The sequence below is a fragment of the Triturus cristatus genome, chromosome 3_2 (assembly GCF_964204655.1).
Source record: "Triturus cristatus chromosome 3_2, aTriCri1.1, whole genome shotgun sequence".
In the NCBI taxonomy this organism is placed as follows: Eukaryota; Metazoa; Chordata; class Amphibia; order Caudata; family Salamandridae; genus Triturus; species Triturus cristatus.
Genome location: NC_140584.1, coordinates 539,108,218 through 539,131,973, shown reverse-complemented (window position 1 = coordinate 539,131,973; position 23,756 = coordinate 539,108,218). Strand labels below are relative to the sequence as shown.

Here is a 23,756-nt window from a genome sequence, read left to right as displayed (position 1 = left end):
TTCCCCCCTGCCCTCGAGCACGACCGCCCACCCCAACCAGGCCCTTTTGCTTTCTCGCCGTGCGAGAAGGCAGAAACATAAAATGGTAGTTATTACCATTTATGTGAGAAAGCAGTGGGGCGACGCCCTCACGCCCCTATGGGGGAACCGCCACTGCCCTAGTATGGGCATTTCTGTGTGTCCATTTTCAGCTGAGATATCCATAATCTAAGATGTGATTTCTAACGTCCCAAGTCTTTATGGGTCTGCTCACAAATACGCGGCACATTCTATGTACCGTTACATCGTTTTCAAGCCACAGGTTTACCATTCTGAATGAAGGTTTTAATTAAGTGTTAATCGCGTTTGTTGCTACCTGTGTGTTTAAATTATAAGGTAATGGAAGGTATGGTTCCAAAAGTATGTGGTCAGATTTTGTAACATTTCATTAAGACACATTTTGAATTTTGAAAAAAAGTCAAAATGAAAACAAATTCTTTACAAAAACTTGAATGTTTTAATAACAACTTGTAGAGATAAAATTTATACAGCACCTAGGCATGTAATACCGTACATTCTCTGCAGTCTCACACCAACTGCATAAACATTCTGTAATATTTTACCATTGTTAAGAAATAAATGTACTGCTGAACGTTCCCGATAAGATATGTCAATGTCATGTAAACACGGTAAGTCATAAAAAGGTGGCATTTGGCCACAATGCTGGACTTGAATATGCAGTAAATTGTCATTTTCACCTTGAATGAATATTGTAAACACACTGTTAATGGGTCATTGCAGTGGATCGATTCTTGAAAAGAAGTAGATCCCGTAATATACTATGCTAAATTCCGAGTCCACGGCCTTCAATTATTTATCAGAAGGGCGCAACATGCTTCCAAAAGCAATAGACTCAACGCTATTAAATAATACAAAAATCAGGTAAGCTAGAGTCTTGTTTTAAGAATGGACATTTTCTAAAGGTTTAAACAAAGTGCTAAAAAAATGAACAGCATATAATGCTATTCTTATTTTACCACCTGATTCGAATACTTTAATTTGGCAAATTATGTTAATCTCATAAACACCATTTATGTGTTAATTGTTCTATAGTTAAATGTAAACTGTTTTTTCATACATTCAACCTGTTTCTTTTTCTTTCCGAAGCAACAAAGAGTCCATTATGGTGTTGATGGTGATGTCAGATTCCTGAATGGGGCCCATTCAGGAAACGTGTTGAGGTCAAACATGGGAATTCCCCAAGTATAAAGTCCAAATAAAAGAATTATAAGGCTGATAACATTGACTCCAAAACCAGTCTTCATCTATTCGAGCAAGAAAAAAACAGAATTATAATTAATACAAATAAGTCAGAAATGTTTAGTTTGTAATTATATTTTAGTAACACATTATGCCAAACAATAATACAACATAAGGACAAAATAAAGCGGAAACAACAACATTATAGTGCATGCATGTCGATAGTAGGCCCACGAGGGCCTGACATCTGCCAAATTTTCAGAATACCGCTAAAAGATAAATTAAGAGACAGCAAAACAATATAAAACTCATGTACACACTCAGTAGTTATCCTGAGTATTTGCCATGTATCAAGCCTTTCTGGACCTACGTTGGACAATCTGGGTTTGTATATCCTCATATGTTACCTGTTTGGTTGCTTTTATTGCACACAAATCAAAATCAAGTCGTATGAAAACGCACATTTCACAATGTTTTACCAAGGTTAAAGGATGGTCTCTTGAGAGTCCTGGACTATCCTCACACTCCACAATGGTAATCAATAGCATAACACACGCAGTATAGCTGCATATATTCTATACACATACACCTTATACGGAAAACTTTTCACATTCTGTGTGAAATATGGAATTCGTCATCATGACAGCAGCCCCAAACTTCTCTGCAGTTGTACCATTTTTAAAGGCTAGTAGTCTTATGTGAACTACCTAATTATGTATGACGGTTATCTAAATTATGTGGAAACAAGGCAAATAATGCAGCACATTCTCTTCTTTCTGAATCTCTTGGAGCCAAAAAACATTCACTGTGAAAATTATGCAGCAAATTACGTTGCATATTCGGAAAAAACGTGTGCGCTATGTGTCCCCAGAGCGCCCTGCTGTGAGGTGCAAGCATTTGCGCTCACTTATAATCCAGTGCCCACAATGCTTTTCCATTTCAAGACACTAAGATGTTCTTTGATTTTTATATGTATATTCATAATCATGCTGCGATTTCTTTTCAATCAAAAAGAATCCAGTGTCCGAATTACTGTTAAGAGCATTGTTCATTATTAAATCAAAACTACAATGCATTTCGGCCTGCACGTCCTTCATCTGTTGGAAATCTCATCATTTTCCATGTATTCATTCATGAAACACTGATTGAACTTTGAGAGACCTTCCGCTGCTGTGTGCCGTACCGTCTACCCCAGCGGTGAAAATAAAATTGTATGTATTTATCAGATGGCAAATAACAGGACTTGTATGTTTTTAAACACAAGAAAACTGTTATACCTGCTGCTCAGCCAGTGTGACTGTGGTGGTGGAATGTTGGTGTGTGAGGTGGCTGTGGAATGTTGGTGAGTGAGAGAGTCAGTTGGAGGATGGGCTGAGCAGCAGGAAGGCTGCTCCTGGTGGCAGTGCTTAATTTGTAAAGTATGAAGTGCAGGTGCTCAAATGTTTGTTGGAAGCCACAATTTATTTTCTTCGGCTCCACCCATTTCCTCCACTGGCTCCACCCACTCTATTGGCTTCACCCACATTCTCAACTGGCACTGCTAAAAGTCAGATGTAATACCCGATCGATCTGAATTTCAGCAAGGGATGATCACGCATTATCACCCACAGTTAGAGGTTCTAATTTCCTGTCTGTGCCATCCAAAACAGAGTGACAGGATTATGGCACTGGCCCAGGATGCCGGTGTGACGCGTCGCATCTTTGAACTTATGATGTGGGGGAAAGACCATTCTGAAAAGGAAACCTGATCAGTAGACTGACTGATCCAGTCAGATAATACATTCCTTCCCATCCCAAGGCTTTCCATTCAGTTATTCAATTGTTCATAGGCACAGGCCAGAGGCAGCAGATTGCATTGATGTGCACCAGCAGTGATAGGCAATTTAGGATTTGCATTTCTACAGATCGGACAGAGCCAGAGGGATATTTATTTTTATAGCAGTCGGTTGGTGAAAATGTCATTACTGCCTCAAATGGATGTAATTTGGCCCCACTATTTAGCCTCTGCCTGCTTAGGTCTCGTGACACCTGAACTGTGGTCTGTGGGCGAGAAGTGAGCATGTAGTATGGCCTGCGGCTTGTCAATAGAGGCTATGAGCTCCACTGCAAAGACAGACACGTAGCCACAGAGTGCATTCTCCTGGCTGCCTGTACTCATGGATCTTCATACAGAAAGAAACCCAAAGAAAAAACAGTTGCTGTTGCACCAGTACTGTGTCTGTGTTGCATAATCATAGATATTCCATCCATGCTCAGTCGCATGCTTGCAAACTTTTTTTGCAAGAAGTGCTTTTAGAACAGACTGCCAGTGCGTGCGTCGTCGTGCGTGCAAAATGTTTCAACTTTAAAGCCTGAGCCACTGCCAGTGAGCCTGATGATTCAATCTGGAATATGCAGTACTGGGAATATGGCCAGTCAGGGTATTATAGGATGCTGCCAGGCTGGCTAGCGGGCGAGTGAGTGAGTGAGCCCAAACTCCTCTTTAATACAATTATTTTGGAGCGCATGCCATGCGCTCGATTCCAGTCAAAATGTGTCAGTGACGCCTCAGAAATTCGGACGGAGTGTTATTTTACAGTCCAACAGTAGACCATCATCAGTTCATGATTTTTTTAGTAACTATCTTGCATACATAATTGTACCCCTGATGGAAGGAAGAGGGAGCCGGTGCGTGCGTCGTACGTGCACAAGAACTGGTTTCAACTTTAAAAAAGCCTGAGCCAGTAAGCCTGATGAATGAATCTCAATCTGGATTGAATATATATGCAGAATGCAGTACTGTACAGTACTAGGAATATGGCCAGTCAGGAGGGCTAGTATTACAGGATGCCGATGCCGCCAGGCCAGCCCGCGAAGCATTTGGGTGAGTGTCTGAGTGAGCCCAAAGTACTCCTCTTTAATAAAAATTGTTTTGGAGCGCATGCCATGTGCTCGATTCCAATCAAGATTTGTCAGTGAGTGACGGCTCCGAAATTCCGACGGAGTGACAATGTTATTTCACAGTCTGACAGTAGACCATTAACAGTTAGTTTATGATTTAGTAACTGTCTTCTTGACTTGCTTGCATACATAATTGTACCCGGCCTGGCATGATGGAAGGAAGAGGGAACCGGTGCATGCGTCGTGCATGCACAAGAACTGGTTTCAACTTTAAAAAAGCAAAGCCTGAGCCAGTTTATTTTTTATCTTAATGCATATTTATATAGCGCAAACTCGACCCGAACGTATTGGAGCGCTTTATGTGAGCACCGGTTACGTTACAGGACACATTCAGGCACGGGGAGAAGATGAAGTGATTTGCTGATGGAAGGAAGAGGGAATGGATGCCGACTCTTGCCTATATTTTAGGCAAGGCTCGGGGTTACCCGGAGTATGCGTGCCCAAATTAATTACCCAGCGGCGGTAGTGCGGTATCCAGCCGTTTGAGAGTGAGACCTGAGACCAGAACTGCCTGAGACGGGGTGACCACACTGACAAAGTGAAGCCAAACTAAGTTTAATTAATTTGTGTGCGGGTGCGCGCCATGTTTGGACATGTCAAGTCAGAATCTCAGAGAGCCTGGGGCTGGCCTGGGTGGGCAGGGCCTGCCTTGGCTTTTTAACTTACTTCCAGTACTGCCGCGCCGGCAGGCCCTAGGCTATCCGCGGCGCCTATCGAGATGACCTAAGGCCGGCGGGTGTGCTGTGCGGTGGCTACTACTAGGCCAGGGCCAGGCACTGCTTGGTCTGGCAATCAGTTAATCTGAATGAATGATGATCACACACAGAACTGATCACTTCCTAATAATCGAATCTTGTGCCGGAGGCAAGCTGCCTACCACCACCACGGTGATCTGACGACCGGACGGTCCAGACCGTCACGCCACCATGCTCCGAGTTCGAAAAAAATAAAACAGTGTTGGTTTTGACAAATAAAACAGTTTTGGTTTTGGCATGGCATGTAAGACATCACATCGCTATTTGGCTACTTCTCTAATACTAAGTAAAGTAGTGATTACCTTCTTACCTTTACTTGTGTTGGGCCGGCAGGGAGCCAGGGACACACACTGGCTGCACTAGTCTCACACTGCCTTCAGCCTTTAATAACTTATTAGGCGGCCTGGTGATGCTTGCTACGCTAGTACCAGGCAATTCTGGCTGATCGATGCCTGCCCAGGCTAAGGCTGCCGCTGTCCTGCCCCTGCCCTCAGGCTCAACCACATCGTCGTTGGGCGGTGTGAGGCTGAATGAACAACGATGACTCGTGCTGAGCTGCGCTGCTGCGGTGGTTATGCTGAGCCCTGGGGCGTGGCAATGTGAAAACAATCTGCGCACGCTGCCTGCAGCATAGCCTACCCCACCCATTCAGAACCAAAATCTAGCCCAAAAATCTTGATTCTCCTCTGACTTGGGGGCTCGCTCGCAGCTCAGGGCAGGCTAAGGCTAAGTCACAGTGACTAAGAAGAGTCACAGCCGCAAGTTGCACTGTTAAGCACTGGTCCGTGACTCACTCGGGAGACCGGAGACTGAGACGTGAAAAACACGCTGCGGCTGCACCGTACAGTACAGGGTAAATTAAATATACACATCTATCGTCGTGCAATATGTGACGTGCCCAGCAGATGCGTGCAGACCCGGCCTTAATAATTAAGAAAGCACCGGCACAAATTAAGCACTGCCTGGTGGGGCTCTTCATAACATCTTACCTAATAAACCTACTTAACTAATTTACCCTGGAGTTGAACGTGCCTTCCTATACAACATATTTTGGCGACGATTTAAAAAGAATCTATGCGTGCAAGTGGATTGAAACCAAAACTACAAGTAATTACAGCCTGAAGAATCTACTGGAAGAAAATATTTAAAGGAACCTAAAAGTATAGAGAATGACAGTATGCCCACCTACTTTTAATCTTTTCTCTGAATTTTTACATGCAATACAGTTCTGAACCCACCTCTTAACATCATAATCCATGTTACACCAAAAATTCATCCTTTTGAGAGTGAAAGTTTGTCCCATGTGGCCTTCATGTGCTATCAATCAATCAATCAATCAATCAATCAATCAATCAATCAATCAATCAATCAATCAGGGAATTGTAAGCGCGCTACTCACCCGTGAGGGTCTCAAGGCGCTTGGGGGAGGTTCCGCAGATCTGTTCAGCCGAAGAGCCAGGTCTTGAGGGTCTTCCTGAAGTGTTCAGGGAGGGGGCGCGTCTGATGTCTGCCGGTAGCTCGTTCCAAGTCTTGGTTGCAATGTGAGAGAAGGATCTTCCGCCTGCTCTGTGGATGCGTGGGGTTTCGGCCAGTGCGAGGTTGGAAGAGCGGAGGTTTCTTTTGGGTACGTAGAAGTTGATTCTGTTGTTGAGGTATTTGGGCCCATTGTTGTGTAGGCATTTGTAGGTGTGAGTGAGGATTTTGAAAGTGACTCTTTTCTCCACGGGGAGCCAGTGGAGACTTCGTAGGTGTTGGCTGATGTGTTTGTGTCTGGGGATGCCAGGGCCAAGTCTGGCAGCGGTGTTCTGTATTGTCTGGAGTTTGCAGAGTAGGTACTTGTTGATGCCGGCGTAGAGTGCGTTTCCATAGTCCAGTCTGCTGGTGATGAGTGCGTGGGTGACTGTCTTCCTTAACTCAGGGGGATCCACTTGAAGCTCTTGCGGAGGATGCGGAGGGTGTTGAGGCAGCTAGAGGTGACGGTTCATGGTGAGTGATGAGTCGAGTACGATGCCGAGGTTCTTGGCGTGGTTTGAGGGGGTAGATGGGCTTCGAGGGCGGTCAGCCCCCAGGTGCTGTCCCATGCAGAGGGGGTGGTACCGAGGACGAGGACTTCTGTCTTCTCGGCGTTGAGCTTCAGGCAGCTGTTGGTAATCCAGACTGCAACGTCTTGCATTCCTTTCTGGAAGTTGTGTTTGGCAGTGGTGGGGTCTTTGGTGAGGGAGAGAATGAGCTGGGTGTCGTCGGCGTGGGATACGATGTTGAGGCCTGTTAGAACTGGGGGTCTCTAGTTGGAAGAGGTAGATGCCTTTGACCAAATAGGGACACTTGCTTCTAAGTCAGGGAAAGGGGATTACACTACTGGATAACCCCTGCTCACCCCCTTGGTAGCTTGGCACGAGCAGATAGGCTTATCTCAGAGGCAGTGTGTAAAGCATTTGTGAACACATACAGTAATACAGTGAAAACACTACAAGTGGACACCACACCAGTTTAGAAAAATAAGTAATCTTTACTAGACTTAACACAAGACCACAAACGACAAAAATGCACAATACTGTACTTAAAATAGACTTAAAGATGGTAGAAGTCCCTTAGTTCAAGTTGATGATAAATGCGACACAGTTCTCATAAAAGTATCTGGATGCGTAACGCAAAACAAACAAAAGGTTCACAGGGATGGAGATGCGTCGGTTCCTTACTTCGGGGGAGAGGATGCGTAGCGCCTCAATGCTTGCGCAGAGTAGGGAATGCGTCTTGGTCCTTACCGGAGAGGAGGTGATGCGTTGATTCTCGTACTGCGTTCCGGTTACGATGCGACAAGATGGTGCCTCGATGCGACAATCCGGTGCAAAGCGATAAGATAGCGCCCTTGATACGATGATGTGAAGACGATGTGTGCACGCCCGGCGGGCGTGGGGCGAACTCTGTAACTTTGGAGCCGCGACAGGCCCTGCGACACGCTTCTCCAGTGAAGCAACGGCGACCTCTGCAGCGGCGACACACTTCTCCGGTGATGCGTCAGGTAACAGCTTTGACGAAGGCACGCTTCTATGGTGATGCGGCGGCGACCTCTGCGGTGGCGACACGCTTCTCCGGAGATGCGACGAGAACAGCTTTTTCTCGTTGACTAGCGCTTCCAGCTCTCAGCGACACGCAGGCTTCTGCAGACAGAATTCCCAGCAAGGGAATTCAGAAGGGAGCTGGTGGTAAAGTCTTTTGTACCTGTGACTTCAGCAGGAGGCAAGCACAAGTTCAAGCCCTTGGAGTAATATTCTGCAAGATGATGAAAGTTCTTTGAAAGTTCACTCTCCTCTCCTTGGCACTGAAGACACCACTGTAGGCCAACCCAGCAACCCAGCACACTGGCAAGGGGGGGGGCAGTCCAACTCCTACAGCTCATGACGTTCTGTCCGCACTGAGATTGCGGCGACGCATGCACACCAGTCCAACTATGTACCGTACTTTTGAATTTAATAATTTTTTAACTCTCCGCTTGATATGCACTTTCAAGGTACAGCACGACCTACGGCATTATTAAGCTATATACAAACACCTAACCTAACGTTGTCTGATGACAGATACCACCACACAACTATATTGTGATGTGAGCCCGCATCTACTCGCTACTATGAGAACCTGATTAATAATCTTCCCGTTTGAATGATTCATATATAGCCATACCGGAATTTGGGTAGCACCATTCACCGCATGGGGCACGATATTCAATTACCGAAAAAAAGTTACATCTATGACTGGCACCACATGATAATGTTTTTAAAAATCACTCTCATGGCACTAACATACTGCAATGGTTTCTACACCATCAACACATTCCATTGACCAGCCATAACCTAGCCGGTTATTAGTTCTTAGTCTCAAAACTTAAGTTCGTAAGAGAAACACTCTGTCTGTCCAGGTTTTAAATTGCCATTGTTGTTGTGTGTTTCTCTCCCCCTCCCCTCCCCTACAGGTCTACAGCAGCCCAGTATAAGTTTACTAGGGTTTCACTCTATTGTGTCTGGCTACCATACCATACCTAGGGAACCAGACCTCTAGTAGTGCACCATTCACTCACTTAGGTCCTGATGAAGTGCCACACGACTCGTTAGGAGCGAATAGAGCACGAAACATGTCGACCCATTACACTGCGATAGCCCTCTAGGAACATTGCATCCACGCATGGCTTCCAACATTTTTTAACTAAGCTGGAACTACCTGAACCATTAAAACATTTCTGAAGAGGATTGCTCCAGACTTATTTTAAAACTCACAATCCGTGCACTACTCTGTCCTTGCCCTCTCACCCGCACGCACCCCACGGCTTCTTCAAAAGATCTCTGCCAAAGAGCCCCATTTACGGGAGCCCGTCGGGCTTTGCAGCGCCGGCCCGACGAGGAGCAGAGCCCAATGATGAAGCATGACATCCCTCGGGATGTGTGAGGGCATCACGAAGAAAGACCTGCCCTTTCCCTTGTCCCCTTGTTAGGAACTGCACACCCTTTTGTAGCCTTGTTAATATGCAGCCATGGTGTTAGATTGTTCATTTTAATGGGTACATCCACCAGTATATATATTTTTAGGTCGAGCGTAGACAGCGCTTGCGCTAGCGACTGACCTCTTGTGTATACTTTAGCAGTAGAACTCCTCCCATTGCTGCCAGATGTTTTTTATTTCGCTGTGTCCTTTACAAAAACGTGTTTGCCAATTGGTAATCCTCCCCTTATGTCCCTCCTTTTCGTTTCTGTTTCAGCCGGATGCAGCATAGCCTAAGTACTATATTGTTACGTCTTAGGTGTTTGAATCTTCATCTGAGGACTTCTTTTCTTGTTATTCTGTTTCCGTGCCTCAGCTCCATACATGCGTAATGGGCGATGCGCTTTCCATTTTTACAAACGATTTTTAAAACAAGCAAACCTCTTTCTTATTACACTTATACAAAGTTGATCAATTTTGAGGACTACAGCGCAGCGCACGCTTATGGACGCTACTTTAAAAGTTCAGCCTGGTGCCGATCACTTTAATATTGTGTGTGTGACATCCAGGTAAAGTCACTATCGAAGACGGACTTGGCTGGCTACTGGCACGGAGGAGAGATGCCATTGCTTTAGAAGTGTTACTCAGGGCTGCTGTAGGCTACGTGAGTGTTACTCTCATTCCCCTTCCTCGTTTTTCAAGCTACTCTCCGGACCCTTTTTTATCTCTCACTACTATTTAAAAGTATATATACACCCTGTGTGTTTGCTCTTTCCCCTCAACCTTTAAATATAAACTTTTGTCTTGGTTTAGTAGGCTTCGGCAATGGGGAAAAAGAGAGTCGCTTCCACGGTGACTGGATGCACCCAGGTAGCAGCAAAGCTCAAAGACGCATTCTGTAAGGGAAGGCCGAGCCCTTTTGATTTGCTAAGTCAAGCAAACTGAAGCGGGTGGTGTTTCTTTGTAACTGTCTCCGGACGTGTGAATAAGTTGGCTTTCCTGACGATGGAATTGCGCAGTTAAGAGTCTTGAATGCTTTTTTCCACTCCACCGCGAAAAAAATATTTCCCGTTTTCGGGAGAGTGATTGCTCCTCAAAAGCCAGGGGGATTGGGTATTGCTGCTGTGGTGTTCATCAATATCCACCCATGGTTAGTGCCAGAACACTGATGAAAAAAAAAGCAATCTACTTGACTATGCGGCCCCCAGGGGAAGTGAGGTCGACAGACCAGTCTTCCCCTGGGGAGTTTGCGCGAGGCCAGGACAGGGAGGTTAGTCAGGGTCAAGGGTTGGGGTTACGGGTTAGGTAGAAAAGGGGGCAGGAGAGGAAGTTCTTCCTCTTCCTGTCCCCAGCGCCTCAGGGGAAGGGTCCAGTCAAGTGTTCGTTGTTGCGGCCTAGTCTGTCGGCCAGGTTGTGCGGGCAGTGCGACTGGTGTCCCAGCGCGCCGGGAGACGCAGCGACAGAAGATTTGTGGCAAGGTAGCGGGAAGAGCGGAGTCTCGTGGGTGGTAGACGGGTCGGAATGGGTGAGCCTGACGCGGCGGCCGTGCGCGCCGCCCTGCTGGTGCTCGGGCAGGCCGGGAGGTCCGACCTCTTAAGGCCCGGCGTCTTGGATCAAGCCTGGGTAGGCATGGTCCGGACGCCGCGTTCGGCGTCTGCGGGCGTTGCTGCGGCGGTGGGGGCGTGTCAGGACGAGCCACCACCGCCTGAGACCGTTGCGATGGCGAGGGGGCGGGACAAGCAGCGAGAGCAATGTAAACGCGGGGGAAGTCGTCTGAGCCTCCCCGCGCGCATTGGCAGCGGCGCGATGGGTACTCTGGAGGGGGAGCAGGGGCGGTCAGGTCAGCTGCAAGCCAAGGTTGAGGAGGTTGTGGGCAGCGGAGTGGCGGGGCAGGGGATGGCTCTGGGAGCAGGGGCGTCTGGGGCAGGGGTGCTGCAGGATTCAGACAGTGAGGGCAGTGAGGGGGAGGGGGCAGGGGGGACTGAAGGCCTGGGGGGGATGGCTTTACACTGGTTTTGTCTGGCAGTGATTCAGAGGGGGCGGGGGCTGAGACCTGGGCAGAGCGACCTCTTGATTTGTCTGGGGGTTGGAGGGGGGGCGGGGGAAGTCACTGGAGAAAGCGGTAGTTGCGCAAACGGCGAAGCCAGTGGGCGGGAGGGGTCATCCCGGCCCTCTAAAGGGAGAGGGCGCGAGCACTAGTTCAGGGGGGGGGTTCGTTGGGCGGACAGGTGGGATACCATGTCCCTGGAAGAGCATATTCGCGACCAGCGTCGGGTTATTGAGGAGACGGAACTCAGGTGGCAGGTACTTTGCGCGGCCAGGGAGTCAGCGGCGGGGGGTTTTGCGCCGCAGGGGGTTTGCCCCCCAGCACGGCCGGTGGGGTTGGCGACGGGGCTCGGACGGGGCAGGGGGCAGCCTAGGGCACAAGGCCATTGGGTGTGGGTGGATGACGTAGGGACTGCCGCGACGTTGCAGAGACCTGATGGCGCTGAAGCCCCTTTGGGCTGTGGCGGCCCGGGGGGGGGGCATTGGCCAGCAGAGGAAGCTGGTAGAGGCCAGGGTGGGCCGGCGGGGCGCAAGACGGCCTCCAAACGCCGGGGCAAAGCAGTAGGGGGTCCGCGGCGGCCTGCCCTCCATCGCGGGAGCGGGCATCGAGGGCGCCAGAGTGTGAGTTTGTGCCGGGTGTGAAAGGGAAAGGTGCGAAGAGAGTAGCGAGTGAGGTGCAGAGGATGTCTGTTGAGGATGTGCTTGAGGGGGAGTTGGATTATGAATCGGAAAGCGAGGAGTTGGAAGAAGGAGAGGTGCGTGAGGTGTTGAAAGTGGCGGGGAAGGAGGCAACGCAACAGATTGGTGTTTTGCAGGCACCCAAGGCCAGCAGCAGTGGGACTCAGACGGTGAGCGTGAAGTCGGCGGTGCCCCGTGGACAGGAGCGTGTGGTGCCAGCGAAGCTTTCAGGTGAGGGTGCTTGGTGGGATGCATGGGGGAGAAGGGTAGAGGTGGGCGGAAGAAGGCGTGCCGGTCGGTGGGGGTCGGGGATGGATCAGTGAGGGAGGTGGGAGACCCGGCCAAGGTAATTGAGTCGGCAGGGGAAGACAAGAAGATGGTGGTGGCCGGGGTGCAGACCGACAAACCGGGGGAGTCAGAGGGGAAGGAGGATGTGGGGGACAAGCACCGTAAGAAGTTGTCGTATATGGGCTATGCCGCTGGGGTCACACTTATCTGAGAAAACGTGGTCTAGGATCTGGAAGCATGAGTACGTGGATGTTTTCAAACTGCTGCACAGGGAGATTCAGGCCAAGGAGGGGTCGAAAGAGGAGGAGTGGGAGTTGACAAGGCGGCCGAGGGTGTCAGTGAATATGGAGAATTGGACGTCGGCGTTTTTGATTTACGCTAGCATTTATTGCGAGAAGCATCTAGATAGGGCCATAGCATTATTGAAATATATGGATATCATACGCAAGGCGCAGATGCACTTCGGCGGTTTTGCATGGCTCAGTTACGATGAGGAGTTTAGGGCCAGGATCAGCGTCAATCCGGACAAGCCATCGGGGGAAGTAGACCAAGAACTGTGCACACACGGCCAGCGGGCTTCCGGTTGCGTACCGGTCCTTTCAGTCATGTACCGCCCAGTCTGGGGCGGGTGGGCAAAGCGGTGCCGGGGGAGCGGGAGGGCAGCCCCTTCCCGCTGGAGCAGCGGGGCAGTCACCTAAGCCCGGGGCAGCCACAACGGGGGCCTGCTGGAATTTCAATAAGGGTTTCTGTACTCGGCACCCCTGCAAATATAAGCACGAGTGCTCTAAGTGCGGCGAACGCCACCCGGTCACGCAGTGTTTCACGCTGGCAACTCCCTCGGAGCAGTGGCGCATTACCAAAGGGAGGGGTCAGGCTGGACCAAAGGGCCCCTACACCGGTTGATGTGGAGGCCATGTGTCCATGGCTCTCCAGATACCCTGATCAGGAGGCGGTGCTGAAGATTTATTGGGGTTTACGGAGGGCTTTCGGGTGGGCTATCAGGGTCCGAGAGAGCGGAGATGGGCTGAGAATTTGAAGTCCGCAAAAGAGTTGCCAGGGGTGGTGGAGGCAAAATTGAGGAAGGAGGTGGTTGAAGGTAGGATTGCGGGGCCTTTCGCAGACTGGCCGCTGCCGGAACTCATTATCTCACCACTGGGGGTGGTACCCAAGAAGGAGCAGGGGGAGTTTCGCTTGATTCATCATCTGTCTTGGCCAGAGGGGGCGTCGGTGAATGACTTCATCGCGGTGGAAGATTCCAGGGTGTTGTATGCATCAGTAGACGATGCGATCAGATTGGTTCAGGCGTGCGGCCCGGGGGCGGAATTGGCCAAGTGCGACATCAAATCGGCCTTCTGCCTCCTCCTCATACATCCGGCAGAATTTGGCCTGTTGGGACTGCAGTTTGGGGGGGCGATATTTGTGGACAAGGTTTTGCCTATGGGCTGTGCGGTGTCATGTGCGCTTTTTGAAGCATTCAGTTCCTTTCTGCAGTGGGCCTTCACGGACAGAAGTGGACACTGGCTGGTGTCGCACTATTTGGACGATTTCTTGTTCATCGGACGGGGGCAGACGGAGGAGTGCAGGGCGGCTCTTGGGCATTTTCATCGGCTGGCCACCGATTTTGGGGTCCCTTTGGCGCCGGAAAAGACGGCAGGGCCTAGTTGCTGTTTGACATTTTTTGGCATTGAGCTGGACTCTGGGGCTTGGTTGGCACGGCTGCCGGCGCACAAGGTGCAGGAGATGCAGGAATTCCTGGAGCATGTGGTGGGGGAGAGGAAGATTGATTTGAGGTCGGTACAACGGCTCTTGGGCCTGCTGAACTTTGCATGCAGAGTGGTGCGGGCGGGCAGGACATTTTGCAGGCGCCTTGGCATGGCCATGTCGGGGGCGGTGCTCCCGCATCACCGGGTCAGGATTTCCATGGGGGTGCGGGCGGATCTGCGGATATGGCAAGGGTTTTTGGCGGACTTCAACGGCGTGTCTTTGGATTTTGTGGATGACAGGATGGTGTGGCAGGTGCAGATTTTTTCAGACGCAGCGGGTGCTGCAGGATTTGGCGTCTTCTGGGACAGACGGTGGTGTGTGGAGCGATGGCCGGAGCACTGGTTGAGGCAGGGCAGGAGCATTGCGTTTCTGGAGTTCTTTCCGTTACTGGTTGCGTAGGAAATATGGGACCGGGAGTTTATGAACAGATCGGTCTTATTTCATGTGGACAACAGGACAGTGGTGGACTTGGTTAACAATCAAAAGGCTAGGGATCTGCGAGTGCTGCACTTGCTGTGAAGTTTCATGCTGCTCTGTCTGCGCTTCAATGTTCTGTTTTGCGCGTGACATGTCCCAGGCACCAGCAATGATATTGCGGATACATTGTTTCGTTCGCAGTGGCAGCGCTTCAGGAGGCTGGCGCCGGGAGCGGAGGCTTGCAAGACCAAGGTGCCGGAGGGTATCTGGGCCTGGGGGGAATGAGAGTGATGGGGCTGGTCGAGAGGTCTATTGCGGATTCCACGAGGAGGGTGTACCGCTTGGCATGGACTGAATTTGAATCCTTTATGGGTGGGACTAATGGGCAGGGGCAGATGTCACGAGGCGGTTGCGAGCAGGGTGTGATTCAGTTTGTGCTGGAATGTATGGACAAAGGGCTGTCACAGAACACGATTGCTGGGAAATTGGCTGGGGTTTCTTTTTACAGAATGATGTACTTGGGGTTCGACCCGGCGAAGAGTGAGTTGTTGGGCAGGATGTTGAAAGGATGGGGCAGGGCGAGAAGGGACGCAGGGGGAGAGACATTGCGGGCAGCAATCACGTTTGACTTGCTGCTGGAGCTGTTGGCAGAGTTGCCTCGGTGTTGTTACGACGTTTCAGAGTTGGCTTTGTTTCGATTGTGTATGGTTTGGATGTTTTTTGGGGCATTTCGGGTGTCTGAGTTGTTGGGGGCCTGGGGCGCACCGGCGAGGCGGTTTGAGGAGGTGAGAGTGGATGGACAGCGTTTGGGCATTTGGTTGGGGCACTCCAAAACAGACCAGGGCGGAAGAGGCAAATGGGTGGGGTTGTGTGCGAATGGTGGGGCGGGGGCATGCCCGGTTCAGGAGTGGTTGGATTTTTGTCGGCAGTCGCACCCGCTGGTGGGTGAGATATTTTGTCATGCTTCTGCAGAGCGGGTAACGGCGTTTCAGTTACTGGCAGTGTTGCGAATGGCGTTGAGACGGGTGGGCAAGGACCCGGCGCTCTATGGGACGCATTCGTTTCGCATTGGTGCGGCAACGGCGGCAGCCCGGCTGGGTTGGTCATGGGAGCGGATTAGGCAGATTGGTAGATGGAGGTCCAGGTGTTGTGAGAGGTATGTGCGAAAGTAAAGGGAGGGGCGGGGACCTGGGGGGAGCGCTAGGGCTGCTGGCGGCGGCGGTTGTTTCACGGCACTAATTTCTTTTTCCTTCGTAGGTTGCGTTGGTGGTCCCGGAGCCAAGACGGTTACCTGGATTGTTGGACACTCTTTTGTTCATTGGGCATCCAAATATGCGGACAGGCAGGTGTACGGTCGTAGCCTGGGCCTGCGGAGCAGTCATCACGAGGTACATTGGTGGGGCAAGAGTGGTATGCGCTGGGGAGCCCTGCTGCCCTGGCTGACAAAAAAGGTATCGCAATTGGGCTGCCCGGACATGTTGGTTATCCATCTGGGGGAAAACTATTTGGTGAAACAATCCGGGGTATCTCTCCTGCATCTGATGCAATGGGACTTGGAAGCTATACGTCGCAATCTGGCTGGCGCCTGCATTGTATGGACTGAATTGGTACCGCGCCGGGTCTGGCGTGGGGCTGTGAAGCCCGCAGTGGTGGAAAAGGCTCGGAGGAAACTGAATAGGGCAATGCGGGTCTTTTGTGGAAACAATGGGATCAAGCTAATCACTCACACAGGTTTACAGCTCGAGGAGCCCCTCCTCTTTAGGGAAGACGGGGTGCACCTTTCGTACATGGGCAATGCGTATTACATGATGGAGTTGAGAGATGTCGTCAGTGCGTTGGGGAATGAGTCTATATGGTGTCGGAGGGTTTGAGTACGAAAGGTGCACTGGTGAGGGGTGGGGCAGGTAACCGCCCTCCGGGGGTTTCCTGGTTGGCGCTTCTTGGGTGGGGGGGGAGTCCATGACGGGCATACTCACCCTTCCGGGGAGGGGATACAGGTGCAAGGTGAGGTTGCGTCATGCGGGGGTGCGATGGCTGGAGATGATGGAGGAGGTGGAAAGAGAATTGAGGAAGCGAATGGGATAAGTGAAGAGGTCGCTGGTTGATGTGGGAGTGAGTGATTGGAGTGTGGGAGTGAATGGAGCTATGAGAGAAATGTTGTTGGGGGGATTGTTGTGGGGTTTATGGAGATTGTCATATGTTGTTCAACCCTGTTCTAATAAATGGCCTTTTACGCTAACTAAACAGCGTGGAGTGGTTATTGCACGAATGCCCCTTCTAAGCAGAAATGACCATCAGCCAATGCCGAGCCGCTTTTCTAACAGTCTATTTAATCACCAGCCGCCTTCTGTTTAATCACCAGCCGCCTTCTATTTAATCACCAGCCGCCTTCTGATCATCCCTTCATGCAGTATATTAACTGTACTTGTCAACAGGGCAGGCTCTAGGGCGGTGCGAACGGTGCCACCGCACCTGGCGCCGACTTGGGTTGGGGGCGCCATGTTTATTGTTTTCGAAGCACCTGATGCCACGTTCCTTGTCCCAGCAATTTCCAAAGCATCAATAAAAATGTCAGGATAACTCCGGTGATTAATGTTCTTTCTGGGGAGAGACTGGAGCTTTGTCGGGAAGTGGAAGTTTCTATTGGCTCATCAAAGCGCAGAAGGTTAAAATGTCTGCTGCAAAGAACGTGTCCCATTCAGATCACAAAGTGCATACACTATAAATAGGTCAATGGGTTATGGCTTTCGTCAGAGAGATCCTTTAGTTACTTACAGTTTAAAAGTTAAAATCCTAATTTAGAGCAGTGAGCTATTAACTGTCCTCAAAGAGCTGCATGCAAACTGCATCTTAGAGCCACATGTTTTTTGCCCAGTCTTTCCTTATCCTAATATTTCAAAAAGGGTTCATTTGGGTAGAAATCAATTCTTATTATTAAAGAAAACCTCGAACAATGGTTTTACATTTTAAATTCTGAATTTGTGCTTTTCCAGACCAAAGACTCTTAAACTATACTGCCTACCAGTATGGATGACGTGACAACTACACCTTGTAGGCCTCTGTCTTATGTAACATTTCCTATACACTGATTACACAGTATGTTTGATTGTCTCGGTGCAACGTATGTGTGATGTAAAGTGTTCTGACACCTTAAACTGGTATGAGTGGCGCTATAAACTAAATGAATCTAAAAGACAGTGGTTATGGAGACTTGGGGGGCATCATCAAATGGTGGTAGTGAGGGAATCTGTGGCGAGGTGGTCATGGGGGGGGGGGGGTCAACAAACATTGTCGGCACAGGGCGCCACCAGGAATAAGGCCGGCCCTGCTTGTCAAAGCACTGTGGCTCTGACACTGGGATTTCTTTGTCTCCCTAAGGGCGTTGACCGCTTCCCTCTCTTGCAGAAACCTCCTGGGTCTGGGATGATCATCACACCAAAGGACATCTCTTACTTAAAAACATCGCCTTCTCTGGGATTGTTGTCAAACCTCTCCAAGCTCGGTGTAGTAATCAATCGGAAACGCTTACACATGCATGGGACTGGCACACGGATACATAAGCATGTCAGCTATTAAAGGCTCACAGCACTCATACGGGGAACCTTAAGATAGGAAAATTCATGCAAATCTGCTCTTGAAAAGTAAACAAGCAGCAGAGGGGGGCTATCATGATATGGAGGGTGAAGGGCGTTTCCCAGATCACCAAACGTCTTTACAGTTACGCATCACTCCTAGGCGCTGAAAGGAGCAGCTTGCAATGTGATTAGCTCCATAAAACAAAACAATAACAAAACCAATAGTTTGCATTTTCATACAGATTAAATGGTTTCCTAAGTGTCACAAGCACACGCAGGACAGGAACAATATGTCAGCAGCAGTTCAAGGTTTCCTCTCACAAAAAATGGTACTGCAAAGACAGCAGCACACACGTGCACACACCCATACACACTCACACACACATGCACACACACACACACACACACACAACCTCATCTACCCACCTACCCAGACAGAATCAACAGAACTTACATGAAAAAGAGCGAGAGGTCAAACAAGCACAGCACTTCTCTAGGGCTGCATGCCCAACCAAAAATATTTTCACATTTGTCAATAAATTCTATAACCCATAGTAAATGACAATGCCCTTTATTTATGTTTTGAAAACCTGCAAGTGCTGCGTAAACACGCACTTTGTATTTATAGTCCTTGCTTACGAAAAGCAAGGCTGGTGGTAAACGCCTTCCTTCTCTTAAGCAAGGACTACATGTACAAAGTTCTTTGCTTGCAGGTTTTCAAAACACATAAATAAAAAGCATTGTCATTTACAATGCCAATAGCTCAAACTCTCGCAAATGCGAGACTATTGCATTGCAAATGCTTTTTTTTATTGGTGTGCAGTGAGATGACTGTTTGGGAGCACGTCTCCCGGCATGTGGGATGGTACAATTACCACCCACTGTTGCGATTGTGTTGGTGTATACCACTTTTACGTGGTTGTGGGATGGTGCAGCAATATTACCCACCGTGGAGTTCGTGGGATGATGCAGTGTTATCCTCCACTTTTGATGTTACATTTGCGACGATTTGGGTAGAAGATGTTATGTTTTCACAAGTTCATTCCACTCTTACTACGGGGAAGGGTGAAGGGCAGAGAGGAAGCCTAATTTTTTTAATGTGTGTGCTTTTTTTAACATCTTACCTAATAAACCTACTTAACTAATCTACCCTGGAGTTGGATGTGCCTTCTTCTACAACAAAAACTAGGGCAGGATAGAAAGGATTAAATGTTTATCTGAGCACTTAAATTATGTTTTCTATTTATTTCACAAAAACAGTGAGGCCTGCATTTGTGGGCGGATGAAGGTCTTTGTAGAACTAAAACATGTCACTATTTTAGGCTGTATGTTGTTGTTTGGAGACAGGATTGAATATTAACACCTACTGACTTACCAATTTGTTTTATGAGTGTCCTGGCTACAATATTGACTGACAACTGCAGTTATTTTTGGTATCTATCTATCTATTTCTAAACATATATATAAATATATATATATATATTATCTACTGGCGGTCGCCAGTAGATAGTTATAGTTAGGACCGTGTTTCCATAGGAAATCTCAAAATTCTATTTTGAATAACTTTGGCGCCGGTTGACGAATCTTCGCGAAATTTTCAAAACTAATGGGGCGCTCCGCTCAGCTCTTACCCTGAAAGTCTCGAGGGGATTCGTCAAGCGGGGGCCGAGAAAAAAGGGGAGCTCCAAAACGCGTTTTCCCCATGCATTTTCCCAAAGGAGCTTTAGTCGAAGGTACAGCCCGAACGGCTGAACAGAATTACTTGAAATTTGGCAGAGAGGTAGTCCTCAGGTCAGGGATGTGCCTCTTGCATATATGGAGTCAATCTGTTTAGTAGTTCCTGAGAAAATTTCAGTTAAAGCACATACATATCTATAGCCGCGCACCGTGCGTGCACGGTGCGCGCACCCTAACGTGCGCGAGCGTAATTCTGATTGGTTGTTACATGTCAGTCAACGTTCGAATCGGTCGAAATCAGGAAGTGTCGGCCACCATTTTGTTTGTTTTCAGTGCGAGAGTGGAAAAGGAAGGTGGCGAACGTGAAAAGGGGGCAGGGTAGAGAGTTCCTGACCCCCTAGCCTTTGTCAGGGGGTCCCTGAAGGACCCCGAAGGCAGAAAAAAACATTGACATTTTTTTTTTAAATCGCGGGGGTGCGCGCACGGTGAAAAACCATTAAAAAAAATTTAAAAATTTAATACGTAGTTTATTGTAAAATAAATATATAAAGAAAAATGTATACATACATAACTTACCATTTTAAAAAACTTACAAATTCACTGAAAAAACCATAGGTTTCACACACGTTATAGTTAGGAATTAGCATTTAAAAAACCTTGCAAATTCACTTATAAAACCATAGGTTTCACACATGTTATAGTTAGGTGGATATTTCACTCATAAAAAACCAATGAAATTCCCCCGTTATAGTTAGTTCAGATAACTATAACTCGCGCGACCGCCACTCTATCACAAGGATGATGTCATCAGTGATGTCAAGAGTGATGCCACTGACCATGTCATGAGTGATGTAATATGTGACGTCATGAGCAGAGGATTGCGGGCGCGCGAGTTATAGTTATCTGAACTAACTATAACGGGGGAATTTCATTGGTTTTTTACGAGTGAAATATCCACCTAACTATAACATGTGTGAAACCTATGGTTTTTGAAGTGAATATATATATATATTTTTTTTTTTTTCGCTACCGATTCCTGCTTTATACAAGGAAACCAGCACTCACGGGGTCAGATTGCAGCAAGTATCCTTTATTCGGAACGCGCAACAAACAAACGCGTTTCGGAGCTTGTCCTTCGTCAGTGTTTGCAATTCTCAATTGTCAGCCACATGTTTTAAAGCATCATGGTTATAGGTATGTTCACGAATATCAATATGATAAGCGACTTCGTTGTATATACTATGAATTGTTAAAGGTTTATATAAACATGAAATTTGGGTATTAATGTTACTATTGAAACACCACTACAAAATGGCGCTTGTATTTTACGAGCATTACCCCTCCTTTGTGTCTATTCCTATAACCATAATGCGTTTGTTTGTTGCGTGTTCCGAATAAAGGATACTTGCTGCAATCTGACCCCGTGAATGCTGGTTTCCTTGTATAAAGCAGGAATCGGTAGCGAAAAATTGTATCGCGGAGCATCGCCGCGATCAAGCACCCGCCTGAGGAGTGACGCGCTGTTTAACATTGCACCGAAGCAGGATATATATATATATATATATATATATATATATATATATAATCTACTGGCAGTCGCCAGTAGATAGTTATAGTTAGGACCTATTTTCCATAGGAAATCCGCAACATTCTATCGGGAATAACTTTGGCGCCGGTTGACGACTCTTCGCGAAATTTTCCAAACTTTTGGCCAGCTCCGCTCCGCTCCTACCCTGAAAGGTTCGTGGTGATTCGTCAAGCGGGGGGCGAGAAAAAAGGGGGGTCCCAAAACGCGTTTTCCCCATGCAATTTCTTATAGGATCTGTTGTTGCAGATTCAGCCCGAACTGCTGAACGGAATTACACCAAATTTGGCAAAGAGGTAGTCCTCAGTTCAGACTCGTGCCTTTTGCTTAAATGGTGTAAATCCGTTCAGTAGTTCCTGAGAAAATTAGAGTTAAAAGTACATAAATATCTATGGCAGTGGAGGATCCGCGGACCGTACACGCACCGTCCCCGAACCCTCCCGAGCAAGAGCTGAATGCTAATTGGCTGCCAACACTCTGAATCAGGAAGTGTTGGCAGCCATCTTGTGCCTCGGTAGAACCAAGGCACAAGAAAGCACAAAAAAAGGCGCAAAACGCGACAAGGGGGCAGGGTAGAAACACCCTAACCTCCTAGGCCTGCTCAGGGCATCCCAGAAAGCCCCCCAGGCCCCAAATTTTTTTTTTTTTAAACTAAAAAAACACGGGATGCGCTTAGGCTTCCGCGCTTCATTTTGATTTGGCCCCCGGGGGGGCCAAATCCCGGGGGCAATTTCTTTATTATAATGGGGGCCCAGAGGGTCCCCCCAGCCCCGGGGACCGCCACCCCCCGGGGCTTTAATTTAATGTATGCGGGGGGCTCATGGGCCCCCCGCAGCCCCGGGGACCGCCACCTCCCCGGGGCACTAATTATTTAAAGTAGGACCCCCAAGCCCCGGGGACCACCACCCCCCGGGGCTTTAACTTAATAAGAGGGGGGCCGCGCGGCCCCCCCCCTGGAGCCAATGACGGCCCTGGGGACCGCCACCCCCCAGGGCCGGCTCCTGCAGTGTCCTGGGGTGCCCACCCGGGACACTGCTGTTTGCTATGGCAGGGTGGGAGCCTTGCGGCTCCCATCCTGCCATAGCAAACTGCTTTGGTATTTGGAAGAGAGAGCTGGAAACCTGCTCTCTCTTCCAAATACCAAAGACGATTGCTTTTCCACACAGGGAGCAGCATGTTAGCTGCTCCCCATGTGGAAAAGCAATGCCGGCTCCCGCAGGACGCGGGGAGACGGTGGGGCCGTGGGGGAATTGGGGACCCCCCATGGCCCCCAACGGAGGCCAGGTCCCGGGGGATGGGGTCTCCGGGGCCATAAGTGGCCCGGGAGGGGGCCACGAGGCCCCCCTCCTAAAAAAAAAAAAAAAAAATCAAATAAAAAAAAAAACGGCTCTGGGGGATGGGGTCCCTGGGGCCACAGGTGGCCACAGGTGGGGGGCTACGCAGCCCCCCTCCATAAAAAAATAATATTTTTTTTAAAAAGGGCCATGCCCCGGGGGATGGGGTCCCCGGGGCAAATTATGGCCTGGGGAGGGGGGCCACACGGCCCCCTTCCCGTTTTTTTTTTTTTTTAAATCAAAATTGGGGGCAAGCCCTGGGGGATGGGGTCCCCAGGGCCAAAAAAAAAGAAAAAGAAGGGGGGCTACACAGCCCCCCTTCTAAAAAACAGAGGGAAAAAAAAAGGGCCGGGCCAGAGGCCACGCCCCCTCCTTACACCACTCTGCAAACGCGCCCCCTGGCGCGTTTGCAGAGGGGGAACGAATTCCCCTTCAATACTGGAGGTACCTGGTGGGCTAGTTGGCCGCCAGGGGACCTCAGGATTCAAGGGGACTTAATCTCCTAACTTAAAACACGCCACGGGGCGCGTTTGCACAGTGGTGAAGGTAGGGGGCGGGGCCTGAGGTGATACTGTGCAAACACGCCTTGTGGCGCGTTCTAAGTTGGGCAATTATTCCTCTTCAATCCAGAGGTCCCCTAGGGGACAACTAGCCCATCAGGTACCTCCACTAAGCACCACAGAGCTGCGTTGCAGAGTGTTGTAAAAAGGGGTGTGGCCTCTGAACACCTCTCTGCAACGCAGCTCCCTGGCGCACACTGAAGGTACCTGGTGGGCTAGTTGGCCGCCAGGGGACCTCAGGATTCAAGGGGACTTAATCCCCCAACTTAAAACCCCCCACGGGGTGCATTTGCACAGCGGTGAAGGTAGGGGGCGGGGCCTGAGGTGAGATCTGTGCAAATACGCACTGTGGCACATTTTAGGTTGGGGAATTAATTCCTCTTCAATCCTGAGGGTCCCTGGGGACCAACTAGCCCACCAGGTAC

At 49.2% G+C, this 23,756-nt stretch overlaps 1 protein-coding gene across 1 annotated transcript in view; it reads right to left on the bottom strand.

The window, feature by feature from the left end:
* Positions 1-475: 475 nt before the first annotated feature.
* LOC146857670 (solute carrier family 13 member 1-like) overlaps positions 476-23,756 on the bottom strand; it is a 521,802-nt gene continuing 498,521 nt past the window's right edge. Inside the window, exon 16 of the mRNA XM_085648250.1 lies at positions 476-1,304. Coding sequence (XP_085504376.1) covers positions 1,161-1,304 — 144 coding nt within the window. The 3' untranslated portion in view covers positions 476-1,160. The remainder of the gene's footprint in view (positions 1,305-23,756) is intronic.